Source organism: Hipposideros armiger, unplaced genomic scaffold, assembly GCF_001890085.2.
Source record: "Hipposideros armiger isolate ML-2016 unplaced genomic scaffold, ASM189008v1 scaffold_87, whole genome shotgun sequence".
Classification (NCBI taxonomy): Eukaryota; Metazoa; Chordata; class Mammalia; order Chiroptera; family Hipposideridae; genus Hipposideros; species Hipposideros armiger.
The window spans coordinates 926,811-943,099 of NW_017731437.1; the positions used below are offsets into that span (position 1 = coordinate 926,811).

The 16,289-nt window shown below is 54.3% G+C and overlaps 1 protein-coding gene across 1 annotated transcript in view; it reads left to right on the top strand.

Annotated features, from left to right (window-relative positions):
• The window catches only part of SAP30BP (SAP30 binding protein), a 32,855-nt gene extending 19,058 nt beyond the window's left edge, over positions 1 to 13,797 (top strand). The window contains exons 4-11 of the mRNA XM_019644392.1: positions 2,144 to 2,186; positions 7,189 to 7,277; positions 9,470 to 9,561; positions 10,364 to 10,424; positions 10,906 to 10,957; positions 11,820 to 11,878; positions 12,939 to 13,023; positions 13,338 to 13,797. Of these exons, the coding sequence (XP_019499937.1) occupies positions 2,144 to 2,186; positions 7,189 to 7,277; positions 9,470 to 9,561; positions 10,364 to 10,424; positions 10,906 to 10,957; positions 11,820 to 11,878; positions 12,939 to 13,023; positions 13,338 to 13,519 (663 nt within the window). The 3' untranslated portion in view covers positions 13,520 to 13,797. The remainder of the gene's footprint in view (positions 1 to 2,143; positions 2,187 to 7,188; positions 7,278 to 9,469; positions 9,562 to 10,363; positions 10,425 to 10,905; positions 10,958 to 11,819; positions 11,879 to 12,938; positions 13,024 to 13,337) is intronic.
• Positions 13,798 to 16,289: the final 2,492 nt, after the last annotated feature.

Consider the following 16,289-nt stretch of genomic DNA (forward strand, 5'->3'; position numbering starts at 1 on the left):
GGCGAGGCAGATCAGTCGCCGGCTTCTGGACGGCCGCTCACTGCGGCTGTGGGCCCCTCATGCTGGCTGCTGGCTACACATGGTAGCCCATGGCAACCCACTGCAGCAGGGGCTGTAGCCTACGCCATCGCCAGCGACTCATGGCAGCCCAGCTCCAGGTTGAGCTGTTGTTCAGCATCCTAGCTGTAGAGGGCAGTGTCACTGGCCTCATATGTGGGATCCGAACCGGGACCCTCTGGTGTCCCAAGCCAGCTCTTAACCATCGCGCTACTCGGCCGGCAAGCCCAGGACCTTTAATCCTACGCAAGGAGGCCCAGGAGTAAACAAGTCCCCTTTGAAGAGACCTTGCTTGTTTGATGACTAACTTCCTGTGTCTCTGGAGTATACACGTAGAATTCCAGCAATTCCAATCTGAATATCTTGCCTCGGCCCTGCGTTTGGGGCCAGGAGAGGGGCTGGCACTGTGCAGGGCGACCAGCCAGCTGGCCTGGGAGGGGAGGTAGGATGTACCCAACTGATGTTTTCCCACAATTAGTAACCAGAAAGCTGTCCCCTGAGGGGGTGTTTAGGGCCCTTTATGGTCCCACATTTTGTTACTGTCACGCTTTTTCACATTGGTTCCTCCAGAGTCCCTGCCACAAAGGGATTGTTGTGGGCCCCTGGAGACTGGCACTCTCTGTGGAGCAGCTGATAGATGACCAACCTGAATCTGGCATGGCAGTCCTCCAGGCATGCCTCCTGACCCGTTTCTACCCCAGCGCAAGCCGGCCTCCTCTTTGCCCACCTGATTGGCAGGGGGCGGGTGGTAGAGAAGCCGGGTTGCTAAGCAGCCTGGCCTGGACATTATGCCCGTCCAGGTTGAATGAATAGCTGCAGTGTTCAGAAGAATTGAGGGGATTTTGGCCTGTCGCAGAATCCGGAGGGACTTTTTGGGGAAGGGGGCTAAGATCTCCGACTCTGGTCTTAGCTTGGAGCCATCACGTGGGAGGGGGTTAGGTGTCCTTCCTGCGCCTTCCTTTCTGACATGTTTCTTTGTGTGAGTGGAGTACAGCGCTCTACAGCCGTTTCTGTGGGCAGGTCCTGTTCGAGTTGTTACTGTCTTGTCCTCCCTCGCCGACCAAAGCAAAAGGAAGTGAGATCCAACAGCTTCCTGGGAGCACAACTTCTGCCACCTGGATTATTAGTGTTTTGTGGCCCTCAAGACCCCTCGATCTAACTGTGATCGAGGGGTTGGGTTTCCCCAGAAATGGGAGACACAGATGTTCTTGCGTACCATTGGGAATTAGGGGATGGCCTCCCTCACCCTGTGCCAGGCTCGTGATGGGGCTGGGACCGGGGGGCCTTCTCCAGGTTAGTTTGGTTTCGATGAAGCGTTTACTCTGGGCAGTGAGATACGGAGCAAGTCCAGAGAAATGTCTGATAAGAAACCTTGCTCTTAGGTTTCTGCATGCGGCTAAAACGAAGGACATGTGGAAGTGGCTGTTGTGGGGCAGTAGTTTGCATTAAGCATCAGAGAAAGCTTTTCTTTGGAGAATGTAAAGCCGACGTAAAGAGAGCTGAGCGGGGCAGCCAGGGAGAGAAGCTGCCTCCGTGCCGGAGCCTTACTGGGGCCTGGTTCGGTCCCTTTTATATCAAAGGCTGGCGACATGCCTGCTCCGGGGTTCCCTTGTGATAAAGTCTCCCTTTTCTGCTTAAACTAAAAGAAAAAGCTCTTGGGAGTAGGTAGTCTTTGTGTGTTAGTCATGGTATCTCACGTTATAAAGTAACCACCCCTTGCTTCCTCAGTACCAGCTGGGGTGGCCGTGTTCTGAGGTGGCTGGACAGGGGACAGCAACGGGCAGGACCAGGTGTGCAGGTGACGGATGGCTGGCATTTGCTCTCCTCAGCTTTGGTGGGTATTGGCCTCTGCTGGAGGCCGTGGAGGAGAGATTGAAGCGGGCGACTGGAGCGCCCTGGCTGCTCTGATAAGGGAAGAAGAGGGGTTCAGGGGTCCCGGAAAGCCCCAAAGCATCGGCTCACTGTCGGGGTTCCCTGCGGTGCCTTCGTTTTCCTTCCTTGAGTATCCCGAATGGTCTCTGTGGAAAGTGACTTTGGATTGGAAACGCCATGCTTACCTCCTTGTATTATGGTTTCTGTTTTGCAGGATAACCCAGAAGTGGAAAAGCGGGATCCACAGGAATTAGTTGGTAAGTACGGGAGGGCCGTGAGGGCACATTCTGAGCCTTGCCCAGAGCGAACTGGCTCCCGGCCACGCGGGGCCTGCTGGGCGTGGGGCTTCTCTCTGCTTCGGCCAAAGCCGCTGTTCTGCCTTGAGCTTTGTCTGTCCTGCTCTCTCTCAGGGCCTTTGGCATTTCCTAAGATGGCTGGGTAAGACACGCAGGGAACAATTCTTCTTTGAAAATCATATTCCTGGTGTGTTTCATTGGGCTCTGGTCAGCTGCCAGTGTTGTCAGGAGGGCTTCAGGGCCTCCCCAGCTGGGAGCTCTTTCCCTTGTGCCCAGGGCTTGTCCTCTGTCGTTGGACACCCTCTCCCCCTTCTGCTGGCACATTCATTTGCTCAAGGAGCAAGCATGTGGCCTCTGCTGACACTTTGCTCTGTCCCCAAGGGAGAACATGCCTCACAGTCGTGGCGCCTCGCACCCTTTGTGACTTGGGAGGGCAGGGCGGGTACATTTCTGGAAAGTGGCGCATGTGTCACCTCAGGCCTGTGTTAACCCAGCCTCGTAACCCTTCTACGAGTCCCTCAACTCCCTCAGTGTGGCCATGGACTTGGTCACTGCTCTCAAAGCCTGGCCAAACCTCACAGAGGGGTCAACCCTCCCTCTCTGTGGCGACTCGACTGTGACAATCTCTCCCTGCCTGCTTAATCTTTACAAAGTGGGGTTCCTGCCCCCAGCTCCACAGGCGGCCTGCAGAGCCTGCTTCTGTGCCTTCTTACTAATTCCAGCCGTGGGGCGCCAAGGGCTCAGGCTGGTAATGCTGCTCCCTGCAGCCCTCCGCCTGTCCTTTATCTGGATGGAATCCTTTTTCACTGCAGGTGGGAGTTGGGGACCTGTCCTGGTTTTCCCGACTGAAGGACCTGAAAGTTACTCGATACGTTTGCCTTCTGAGGAAGGGTTGCGTAGGAACATGACCACTCCAAGCAGCCCAGACCCTCTCAGTAGGGTGCTGCCTTTGTTCCTGAATTTTCTGATGAATGGAGTGTGAGTCTTTCAAATCCTGTAAAAGCTGGAATTTTCCTAAAACCCTAGAGTTTGCTCTTTAGAACATGGTGCTGTGGGGGGCGCACCAATTGGCTTTGTGGGCAGAGGAAGCAGAGCACACCCTTGGCCAGGAAGCCTGTGGCCTCCCTGAGTGGGTGATCCACAGGGGCAGGTATGGACTGGAGCCTCGGCCCCCTCTCCCCTGCCCCGCCTCACCCATCCCTGCTGTTTACTACCAAGAAACTGGGAGTGGCAGTGGGGTCGTGGAGTCCAGGGCCACAGTGCCCTCCACTCTGGCTAGCAGTGCTCGTTCTGGGCAAGCGGTGGAATGAGTATGTGGGGGCATCAGCCGCTTCCGCCCCAACCTCTTCCACAACCAGCTTTCACTTTTTCTCTTTTTGCCACTTTTTGAAAATAGCTTTGGGTCGGCCGAGTGGCTCAGTTGGTTAAGAGCTTGCTCAAGAGTTTGAGCTCTGAGCAACAGCGGTTCAAGTCCCAGCCTGAGCTGAGCAGCCGCTGAGCTGCCAACAGGTGGCAGGATGGCTCAGCTTAAAAAAGAAAAAAAAGAAAGAAAAAGAAAATAGCTTCATTGAGGTGTAACTTACATAGGGTAAGATTCGCCAGTTTGAAGTTTGGATGAGTTTTGACAGATGTGTGTAGTCGCGTCAACCCCCACAACAACTGTGTTGGAGACCATCTCCCTCGCTCCCAAGATGGCCATGCGCTCCTCCCCTGGGACAGCTTCCTCCTCCGCCTCAGGCAAGCAGTGATCTTTCCTCACTGTAGTTTTGCCCTTTTTAGAATTTCATATAAATCAAGATTTCTCAACCCCGGCACTATTGACATTTTGGGCTGGATAATTCTTTGTTGTGGGGGCCTGGCTTGTGCATTGTACACTGTTTTAGCACATCGTCGGTCTCTGCCCACTACATGCCGGTAGCACCGCCTCCCCCACCAGATGCGACAGTGAAAAATGTTTCTAGACATTGCCAAATATCCCCCGGGGAGGGGGGTCAAAATCGCTCCCAATTGAGGACCATTCATACAAATGGAGTCATTTTTGTTTTTGAGATCCACCCATGTTGTTGAGCATATCTATAGTTTCTTTCTTTTTATTGCTAACTATTTTTTCATTGTAGGATTGCACCACAATTTCTTCCATCCATTCGCCTGCAGAGGACACAGATAGATCTTTAAGCCACTTTGTTTGATTACTGTTACCATTTCTCACTGAGGAGGTAATAGCTTAGCTGAACAGAGTGGCTTCCATTCACAGTGCCGCCATTGTCAGCCCCTCTGACTGAACTCAGCTCTCTTTGTCCATCCTCTGGATGTAGGGCTCTCAGGTTGCTCCCCAGTGTGGGGAGCCCCAGGTTTAATGGAGCAAATGGAAGCAGGGACCTGACCCGTAGGCCTTACCAGCACTGTAGCCGCTTGACGGAGTTGAGCGTGCATGCCCTGTCCGTGTCCTCCAGGTGCCCACTGATGCCCCACGGGCATGCCTGGAGCAGTGGCACCAGGGTGGTGATCCAGTGGGTTTTCCATGTCTCTCGTGAGCCAGAGACACCCCACTGCCTCCTCACAGCCCCATGGCACCCCCAGGCGTTCCTTCACTGCCCGCCATACCGGAGCCCAACCGACTAAGTGTCCTGCCCCGACTGCTACCTGGCGGCTATGGATCCCATCGCTGCGGTCTGACTTGGGGTGACTCACGCCGGTGGCAGGCTTCCCCGTTCCTAGCATGGCTGCCCTCCTAGAGCAGGACCCCAGCAGACACAGGAGCAGCCGCAGACAAGGGCTGCCCCCAGGTGCCTGGGCGCGTTTCTCAGTGTATTTCCTGGGAAAATGGTTTGAGGTTCTGTGGCTGCTCCCAGAGCCCCATGTGTGGGTCTGGTGCCTTCTACTTTACATTCGTTCTGGGACTCGGGAAAGAGAATCACGGAAAGGTTGCTCCTGAAATCAGTGGGATACACACACTCTTATCTCGTTTCCTGAATGTATCCCTTCATTTGCCAGTTACTTTTTTGCCAATTCATTTGCTTCCTAGGAATTCTCTTGTTCCTAACCCAGGAGCTCGGGAGGGGGCCTCTCTACCCCATCTACTGTATACCATTTGAGCCTGAGTGTGGTTGGGTTGTTATGGCAACGGTGTCACACCCTGTTTTTCCAAAAGGCTTTCTTTCCTGGCAAATGCCAAAGGGCATTCTTTGTCTCTGTGTCACGTGCTGGCGCATGCTCTCCACCCCAGGGAAGCGCTCAGCCCTCCCTGCTCTGTGCCCAAAGCCTGCCCAGGCCCTGCCTGCCTTCGTTGCTGATGCTCGTGGACTAGGAGGACCAGCTCACCCAGCTAATCCCACTGCCGGCTGGCCTCAACAGCCTGCTTCAGCGTCAGGCTTAGAACTGCTTCTCCCAGAGCTGGGAGGAAGGAGGAACTGCAGCCAGGTGTGGGGGTCACCCTTGCTTCAGGAGGCGAGAGACAGAAGGGAGGTGCTGGGCCCGGAGAAGCACGCAGTCCCCTGGTGGAAACTGCTCCTGGGCTGCACTGGTTCTCAGGTCTATAGTGGCTGTGTCACCCAGCTTCGGTCCTCTTGTCCTCACCCAAATGGCTGGTCTAGTGCTCTCCGTTCTTGGGGCGCCTCGGTGAGACTCCACTGACAACAGTGAGAGTCGGCCCAGGCAGCCGTGTTCTGGGCCTCTGCCCGGGGCTCGGGCCCAGCCTCCGTACTGGCAGTGTGTGCGGCCTTGTTTGGCAACAGCTGAGACTGGCGAAGGCGGGAGCTGTACCCGCAGCCCTGCTCAGCCCCGTTCTTTACAGTAACAGCGGAAATCAAAGCACCTTATCTGCTAAGAAAACATTAACCCGGCCTTGGGAAGAGAGAAGGGGGAGGCTGTGCTAGGTCATCCCCAGGCAGTCTCGCCAACCACGTGGGACTAAGAAAGAGCCTTGCTCGGGGCCTGGCACACCGTGGGTACCCAGTAAGCACTTGCTGGGTGTTGTTGGTGCTGGCTTGTTCATTCTTCCTGCCCCACCCCACTCTGCCTGCTTTTTGCTCATTGTATGGCCCTTTTCATGAGAAACGGTTTGAAAGAGCACAGACAGAATCTTACAACAAACAGTTCATTGTCTGAGTGATCCAGAGCAGGACTCTGCAGTCGCCAGGGTGGCCAGAGGCCACAGGGAAGGGAGTGGGGAGCAGGAGAGAGACTTGGGTGGGCAGTGGGAGGCCTCCGGGGGAATTGTCCCTTGGGAATTGCGGTTCTTCACATCAGAATCACGCCTTTTGTTCCCAAGAATGAGGTGGACCAAAGAGGGTTGATGGGTTTATTTTTAAAAGACCCTAAGCTAACCACCAACAGGTCATGTTTTCAATGCCGTTCGTGCCCAAGGCACTTTTCAGTGCTTTGAGTCCAGGGAGCCCCGAACCCTGCTTCCCCTGTATCTTGGGTAGGATAACCCGAGACGAGAAGGATGGTGCCAAGCAATTCGGAGTTCCCAGAATCCTGGGAGGGTGTGAGGGACGGAGCCAGCGTGCACCTCTTCTTGCCCTGGGTTCAGCAACTTCACACTGGTAGCTTGCAGTTGGCCGTGGCGGGAGACTTCACACCACAGAAGCTGGCAGAAGCTGCCGATCGTGGCTGTTCCCTTCCCACCTTCCACCCCCAGCGGGTTGTTACACATTTACCAGCACACCCTGGACGTACCCTTTCCTTAAGAGTGAACTGCCGTCACGTGGTAGGACGCATTCTTGACACTCGTACCCTCCGCCTGAACTTCTCTTCCCCAGGTCGGTGCATGCTGGCTCCTGGTCATGTGATTTCAACTCAGAGGACACCACCCTCTGAGAGAGGCCACTCTGAACAATATTTCATAGCGTTCCTCCCTCTCTGAAAACGTTCTATGGGCTTTTCTTTGCATTGTCCATATATATATCCCCCATCCTAACCCCCACCCCCCACGGAATTTTTCTCTCTGTTCTCTCAACAGCCTCCTTTTCTGAAAGAGTCCGGAACATGTCACCTGATGAAATTAAGATCCCGCCCGAACCCCCTGGCAGGTGTTCAAATCACTTACAAGTAAGCACAGAGCTCGGCTGCTGAGACCCATGTGGATGAGGTGGCCTGGGTCCAGTGTCTGGTGTGGTCTGGCTTGAAGAGGCTTCTGTAAAAGAAACAGCCCAGGTGGGAAGGAACCTGCAGTGCTGGGTACCTCCCTTAGCCCGCTCTCAGGAGTTGGCTCTGTACTCACTGTCACCTGGTATTGCTCTAGCTTGGGCATCCCAGCTTGCCCTCAATGAGGTTGTAAGCCTAGGCAGAGAAGGTGACATACCGTGTCTGTGCAAAGAAGGAACTTTGCTAAGAAACCGGGGGACCATCCGAATGTAACATAAATTATAGAAATACAAAAACACAAAAGAGTTTTTATGCATAAATTGCTTCCTCTGATTCCAAAACTGCCAGTTCACTAGCTTCTTATCTGATACAACTTCATACAGACCTGACCTGAGGTATTGAAATCCCAAGGAAATGGAGTATTTAGTGCAGTTACTCCCATGGGAGCAGGACCTCAGGGGACAACTGGGGTTTGCACCTTCTTTTCAGCCTCTGATTGCTTCTAGTCCCTCTGCGGGTCCCCTGTGAGTGGAGCCTTGTGACAAACAATAGGACCCAAGGCTGTCCAGCAGTGGCATCAGCCTCCCTGTTCCACCTTCGATCCCATAGGTTCTACTCGAGCCCCTGGCTGTGCCCAGGCCCATGGCACCACATGGCACCGCCCTGACGGATGGGTGACAAATGGGACCTGGGGCTATGGAATGCAGCAGGCTGGGACTGCAGTCGCAGGCAGATTCTCTTTTCCTGGAGTCTCCTCCCTTTGCTGAGTAGTCAACCCCTTGCCCACCACCCCCGAGCGTAGTGTAACCTCCACACCAGGTAACAAGTCCCAGCCTGTAAGGACGGTTTGGCGATCTGCCGAGCAGAGACAGCCAGCCGGCTCAGCCTTCTATTAAGGGTATTTCTCCTTTTTTAGAGCCTCCTAATGGTAGAAAAGATGACACAGCAAACATTTTAGTTCACCTGAGATAGGGGAACCCATCTGATGGCCCAGGAAACGCAGAACAGTCACCTGTAAGATACAGGTCCACTTGCATATGCCGAGGTTTCTGTATCAGGCCTCCCTCCATCACCTGTGAGGTGACATTGAGGTTTGTCCCTCTGGGCTTCTCTCCTACCTGGTAAATGTATTAAGCAAACCTCTCTGCCATTCAGTGCTTCCTCTGGCCAGTCTCGGCAGAGAGATTGGCCTGACAAACAGGGTCGATGGCCTCTCCTGATGATCCCGGAGGGCATCACACAGGACTTGCAGCCCAGCCCACCTCCTCTCGCAGGTGAAGGATCCCCCAGATGTTTTCCCTTCGGGAGAGTCTGTTTAAGTGCCACCTCGGGGGGAGGCTGCAGAGGGACCCTGCTCTGGGCCAGCGCCAGCCTCCTGGGCAAGACTGCTCCTTCTCAGAGGTAGCTTTGCCCTGAGACTTGGGTACCTGGGTAGCATTGATACCAGTTGTTGCGGGCATCGTCTCTGTGGGCCTTGGGACACGTCCTGTGACACTGGCCTGGATCTTTGCCAGGTGTTTCTTTTGTGTCCTGTCATAAGCCACAGCAGGGGCAAGGGGAAGGGAGCTTGATGAGAGCTGAGCTCTTGAGCCCTGACGGTGCCTCTTGGTAAAGTGGCGGGGACCAGCCATCCGTGAGCCTCCCGCCCCACAAAGGACACTCTAGGAAGTACGTGAGACCAAATCCAAACAACAACTCCTTCCTCCTAAAGGACGTGGCCTCCTGGTCCCCGGCTGAGGACTTAACCTGGAGTTAAAATGTAAAGCCAGCCTTCAGCCCCGCCCAGCCCCGCGCCCCTGCCCAGCCCTGCCAGGGCCTGAAACCCCCCTTTGGATGATTCAGGAGCTGATGAACCAGGTGCGATTCATCCATGGTCTTCTCCGTGGCTTCCCTGCCTTGACGTTTTTACTACTCACTCTACTGGCCATCCAGGAGGAGTCAGGTGAAAGCAGACAAAAACAGGCTGGTCTCGGTTTATTTCACTCATATTCAGCGCTGGTCAAAGGCTGGGTGGCGAAAGACAGTATGGCTGGAGCAGGGCCTTGCCTGGCTCTGGGGCTCTCCTGTGTCCATGTGTCCACACCACACGTGACCACAGACTGGGATTGTGAGGGGTGGGATGAGGTCCCAAGCACCCTTCTTTTTCTCTCCCATAGGACAAGATCCAGAAGCTTTATGAGCGGAAGATAAAGGAGGGAATGGATATGAACTACATTATCCAAAGAAAGAAAGAATTTCGGAACCCCAGGTGAGTTTCGCATGAGCCTGCAGAGTCAGTTGAGTCATTGATGTTGGCCTGGGGACCAGGATGCTCCCATGGAGGTGACAGGGGGAGGCCCAGCTAAGACCTCACCTGAGCCCAAAGTGGCCATCATCCAGACTGCGTTATCCCAGCTGGAGGCTTACTGTTCACGATCCAGGCTCAACACATAAACCAGTCTGTGGGGTGGAAGCCAAGAGACCTGGACCAGAATCGGGGAGGCCCAGCTGGGTTCTTGTCCCTGCTCTGCTCCTAAAGCGTGGACCTCACAAGGCCTCAGTTTCCTCATCTGTGCAACGAGAGGGTTGGACTAAACCGTTATTGTGGCTTCTTTCACCTCTAAAAAGTCATTGATCCTGCATGCAGGTCAGTGAAACAGAGTGTGTCTGGGTCTTACTCTATCCAGGGCCTGAGCAAGTGACACACCTGGGAAAGAGTCTGGTGTGATGACAGCAGGGACCTGCCCTGGCCTTCGTGTGGGCCTGAGTGTGGTAGCCCCAACCCAGTCACAAACCGAAGGTCAGATGTCCAGATAAGACCCAAAAAACACAGCCCTCACCTCAGCACCACACTCATCCTGGCCCCTGGCTAGCAGTCCATCTCTCTGCGACAGTGGAGGCCCAGAAGTGACTTTTAATGTCAGGCCAGTGGGTATTTCCCCTCCCATCAGGAAGCTTGCTTAGAACAGTTCTACCGGGTTTAAAGTTTCGTCTGAGCCCAGGAGCTGGATGGTTTTAATCTCCTGATATCTGGGATGAGGGCCTGCTCAGTGCCGGTATTCTTCTTTTAGCATCTATGAGAAGCTGATTCAGTTCTGTGCAATTGATGAGCTTGGCACCAACTACCCAAAGGTATGTCCTGCATGTGGAGGCTGAGGGCTGAGGGAGGACACCCAGGAACCTGTGCTCGCTCCGCTGGCTTCAGCCTGGAGCCACCAAAAGGTCCGTGTGGCAGCAATGCTGGCCAAAGAGCACAGTCCCATGTCTCTTGTCTGAGCCTCTGTTGCTGTGAAATAACCCAGCAAAGAGACTGCAGCAACACATCGGCCCCTGGGCCCCTGGTTGGTTAGGGCCTGAGTGTGGACTCTGTGCTGTAGACCAGCCTATGGACAGACACATCACTGCTCTCATATTCCTAGGAACAAATGGGCCACCCCCTTGGCTAAGACCAGAGATAACAGCTGAGCCCCTATGACCTTGGTGGCAGGGGCACTCCAAGCCAGGAAGATCCGTGGAAAGACTTGGTGGGGGGTGGGGAAGACTTGGGTTTCTAATAAGTCTTTTGTCACCTGATAGCCCTTACTGACTATAGCTTTAACCTTTTCTCTTTCAGGATATGTTTGACCCCCATGGCTGGTCTGAGGACTCCTACTATGAGGCATTAGGTAGGTAGCCATAGGTAGGTAGCCATCCACCTGTCTATCCGTCCATGCAGTCAGTCAGTCAGTCAGTCATCAGGCAACATGTATTTCAGGGCCTCCACTAGGTGAGACCATGTCTGAGGAGCTGGTATAGTCTTGAACGAGACGGACCCCATCCCTGACTTAGGAGGTTACACTACAGCAGAGAAGACAGGGTTGGAGGAGGAATTCCAGCAGTGAGTGTGGTGATGAGCAGGGTGCACGCACAGCCACCTGACCAGGCCTGGGCGGTGGGGCGGCCTCGCTGAGGAAGCCACGTTCACCCAGAGGTTTGAAGGTGCATAGAGGCCAGCCCAGCAGATGTAGACAGTGGCGCAGGCAGGGGGTGATATGTTCTGAGGTCAGCGAGAGGACATTTTCTCAAGGAGCCCAAAAGGGAGAACGGGGAGGAATGTCAAAGGGTCTAAGCCCTCGGGTAACAGGTCTCGAACCAGCCCATGGACCAGAGCTGGCCTGTAGATGGGTTTTGTTTGGCCCACACAAGTCTTGTCTTGCTTTAATTTGAATTAGTTGCCAAAATTGTACCTAAAAATCCATCATGCCAACTTCTTGTAGTCAGTGGGGAGGTAGTCCACCCTGAGCTGGGCCCCCTGCATCCCCACGGAGCAGCAGTCGGCCGCAGCACAGGAGCAGCTGACCCCCCCGGACAGGAGGTGCACAGCCCCCAGCCCCTGAGCCTTCGAGTTTGAGGCCATGTGGGCCTCAGCTGCCTCAGTGCCTCAAACAAGAACGCAGGGCGGGCAGGTAGCCCAGGACTAGGGTCCGCCGGCCTGAAGTGGGAGCTGTTCCACGGCTGCTTTTGTAACAGCTTCTCTTGTCTTTGTAGCCAAAGCCCAGAAGATTGAAATGGACAAACTGGAAAAGGCCAAAAAGGAGCGAACCAAAGTAAGTGATGGACAAGTGTCCTGGATGAAAGGGCAGGCTTAGAGTGCGTGGTCCTGCTGGCTCAGCCCAGAGGGCTCCCAGCCTGCCCTCCCCACCCCTGCCCCACCCAGTTCACTGCCTGGTGATGCTCTGAGTAGCCTTAGGCATACCTGTGGACAGAACAGGCCTTGCTGGATTTCCAGCCTCTGTAACTCAGCTTGAAATTGCTTTCTGGTTGCTTCCGTTTGGTTTCTTAGAGTCTTGTGGTTTGCTGCATTGTCCCCTCCCTCCACCTTAGAGCTGCAGAACCCTGGTGGCTTTGTCTCTCAGGGGTCATTCGTGTCCTCCGCCTGAATGGAGGCAAGGATTTGCTTCTGGGAGCACTCTGGTCTCCGCCTTTCCGGACCTCCAGAGCTGACCTTGGTGGCCAGCCTCAGTGCTTCCCTGTAGGTCCCCTGCCTGGTGGCCAGGCAACCCCTCATTTTAGGACCTTGAGCACAGCTTCTTCCCACGTGGTACGGGTTCTTCAGGGAACAGACGTTTGGCTATGAGACCAAATGTCCTCGGGGCATTCGACGACCAGTCTCAGAGACAAAGCTCAAGACAGAAGTTCCTCCCACCTTTGGTTTGGCGTGACCCTCCCACAGCAGCTGTGGCCTCCAGATGAGCCCACCCCACCCCCTGCAGCCCTCTGGGAGCTGATCCTGGGGGGATGATCAGATTTTCTCATTCTTAACCCTTGATTGAATTTTCCTTCTCTTTCCCTCCTCCTAAACCCCAGGCTTATTGTGGGGACATGTCTGCAGCGCCTGGGGACCAGAGCTGTCCTTCCCCTGTGCTGGTGGACAGGGGTTGCCCGGGTGTGTGCAGAAGCCGGGTGGGATCCATTGTCTATTCGGGAAGCTTGCTTCAGAGTAGTAAAAACCCCCTTCACGCCTCCCCCGGACAGTCACAGCAGAGCTGGTTCTCAACGCATCTTTTGTGTGGTGCCAAACTCCTGTCCCCCAGGAGCAGACAGCTGGCAAAAGGACGTGGATCAGCAGCTTTGCCCAGGTCTTACTCTCTTCCCTCTCCCCTCCAGATTGAGTTTGTGACAGGCACCAAGAAGGGCACCACGACCAATGCCACAGCCACCACCACCACCACGGCCAGCACAGCTGTTGCAGGTAGAAGGCAGCTTGTCTGCTTCAACAGAGGGAGTGGAGGCTTCCCTGCCTTGTGTGGGGGAACATAACCCCACGGCAACCCCCTCACCCCTCCTTCACCCCCGGAGATCTGCCTTGCCGTGCTTTTTCTGAGCCCGGAGTTTTTGATCCAGCTTTGGAACCTGGGCTGGGCTCCCCGGTTCGCTGGCTGCTGCATGGCTGTCTGTGTTTCAGGCCCCTTCAGTTTCCGCTCCCTAAGCTCTGACCGCTGGCCTTCTGGAAAAGGGCGCATTTGGTTTGTTTTGGTCCTGACTTCTCTCTTGCCTTATTCCCAGATGCCCAAAAGAGAAAGAGCAAGTGGGACTCGGCCATCCCAGTGACAACCATAGCCCAGCCCACCATCCTCACCACCACAGCAACCCTGCCAGCTGTCGTCACAGTGACCACCAGTGCCAGTGGCTCCAAGACCACCGTTATCTCTGCTGTGGGCACCATTGTGAAGAAGGCCAAGCAATGACCTGAGGGACCACCTTGGGGTGGTTCAGACTTTCTCCTTTCCATCGCAGGGAGGAGCTGCTCCAGGACTTGACAAGCCTGTGCGGCCCAGTGACGATGCCCAAGGGGAGGTGCCACTTCCTATATTTCAGGATGGGACCTGCTCTCCAGACGCCACCCCCAGAGGAACCTCTGTGGCATTCCAGCCAGGAGAAGGACATTGCTGCAGGGGAGTGCGGCACTGTGGACAGTGTTCACACACTTGGGGTCCGTAGCGCTATTAAAAGTGCTGTGTTCTTACATCGTGGCCTCTCGGATGCACTGGCCTCTGCTATAGTCTGTTTCGGGCAAAAGCTCAGGCGCCCTCTCCGTCTTCTCAGTTGGATTATTACTCAGGGTTGGTGAGGGTGTGGCACAGGAAGTTGCCACAGCCATTCCCCAAGTATGCCACTTGACATGGGCGGGTGGGGGTCCAGAGAATGGATGAGACCCCATGTTCCCACTGCCCTGACCCCCAAACCCAGCCTGGTCTCAGACAGGATCGGAGGCCTCTGCTCCACTTGGACACACCCAGGCTTTGAAGTCAAGCCAGCCACCAGAAGGGCTGGGGTTGATGCCCACCCGCACAGGGAGGGGAGGAGTGTGGAACTCGGCCAAGGCTCCTGGTCCCTTGGTGCTGAGCCAGCGCGGCCAGCAGGCTCCACGCGATGGGGGAGATGAATCACCTCCTGCCCTGGCTGGGGGCAGCTCATTGTTTACATGAAAGCCAGGCCCCTGGGAGGATCTCACCACCCCACCCTTCCTATGCCTGTTATCTCTGCCCACAGAGGCCCCAGGGCAGCGCCAGTGACCGCTGGACTCCTGGGGCCAAAACAGATTTCCCAGCCACCACCAGCCCGAAGGGGACGCGTTTGCCTTCTCGCTCTGGCAACGCTCCAATCCAGCGGAAGGGCTGCGTGTCGGGGAAGGAAACCTGGCTGTGAAGAGCCGAGTTGCTTCCGCGGGGCCCTCGGAGGTTTAGAAAGCTGCTCATCAAATCGCGCCTGGTACTGTTGCATGACCAGAGGAGTATGATGAACTCCTGCCATCGCCTAAGTAAAAACTGAGTCACACTGTCCCCTCCCCACACACACACTACTGAGCGTTAGAGCACCCTCTCCTTTTATTTTAAGAGTTTATTGGGAAATTGGGAGAAGGGAACAGCGTTGGGGAATCAGGGAGGGGGAACAGACAAGTTGCTGACCTTTTGTTCTTCAGTCTAGTTGTGGAGGACGTGGTTTCACTGGCCCATGTTGGTATTGTGATCATTGCGCTCTTCCCAGCTGAGGCAGATCGGTCACCGGCTGTTGGACGGCCACTCACGGCAGCTCTCGCCGGCTGCTGGCCGCTCACGGCAGCCCAGCTTCAGGTCGAGCTGTTGTTCACCATCTTAGCTGTAGAGGGCACAGCGCCACTGGCCCTCATGTGGGATCCGAACCGGGACCTTGCTGTTCAGAGCTGGCGCTCCCAAGCCAATTCTTAACCAATGCGCCACTCCACCGACCCGAGGACCCGCTCCTTTGACGGCAGCCCTGGAGAGAGGAGTTGCTGCCCCCTTAGTCCCAAGAGGGTCTCTTAAGGGGTTTCCTGCCTTGCAGCCTCCAACAGGGGCCCCTCCTCAGCACGAGGGCACTGTGGAGGTTATTTGGGACACTGGGGACAGCGATAAACGTAGATGACGACTGCTATGGAAAACAGTATGGTGGGCCTCAAAAAATTGAAAATGGGACTACCATGTGAGCCATCCATCCTACCTTTGGGTATATATCCAAAAGAATTAAAAGCAGCCTCAAAGTTGTATTTGCACACCCACGTTCATAGCAGCATTCACAATATTGAAGAGGTGAACGCACCCAGTGTCCATGGACAGATGATGGATAAACAAAACAGGGCAGATCCATACGGTGGAATATTGTTGAGCCAGAAAAAGGAGTTCCGACATGTGCTGCACCGTAGATGAACCGTGAGGGTAGGATAAGTGAAATAAGCCCGACACAAATAGACAAATACTGTAGGATTCCCCTTACATGAGGTACCCAAAGGAGTCGAATTGATGAAGAATAAAAATAGGAAGGCAGTTAACCAGGGCCGGGGAGCCAGGGAAATGAGCTGTTTAATGGGCATAAAGTTTCAGTCTGCAAGATCAAGTTCTGGAGACCTGTTCCCCAAAAATGTGAATGTACTTAACACTGTTGAACTGTACTTTTAAAAATGATTGGGATGCTAATTTTTATGCTTTTATGACAATTTTTTTTAATCTTTTGGGTTGCTTTGTAATAATACTAATTTTAAAGTTTTGTATCACTCAAAAAGAAAAACATTTGCCCTGTATTTTTGGAGACACACAGTTTATCTCCTGTTGATGAAGGAAATCTCTTTTTCTTTTTTAATCAGAAGGATACCTCCTGTTAAATGTGGGAATGGAAAATCACCATTCTTCAGCCCCAAAAGAACAATTGATTCAGGCCAGGATCAACAGTGGATGCTAAAACTCTTCGGTGAAAGGTTGTTGGGAACCTGGCAGGCTGACAAAGCATCGTCACCCCCTCTAGATTACTTCTTAATCACAAAGTGAAAAATGTATTTCTACAATGAAGACAAGTGGCAGTCACTTCCTTAATCATCACTAACAGTGAGGCAGCTTACATTATATGCCACCCAGTTAGACAGCAACACCTATGACCATCCTTGCCAGAAAATGTCAAACCTGAATCTAATCAGACTTTTAGACCTAACTTCCAGTTTACAGGAGG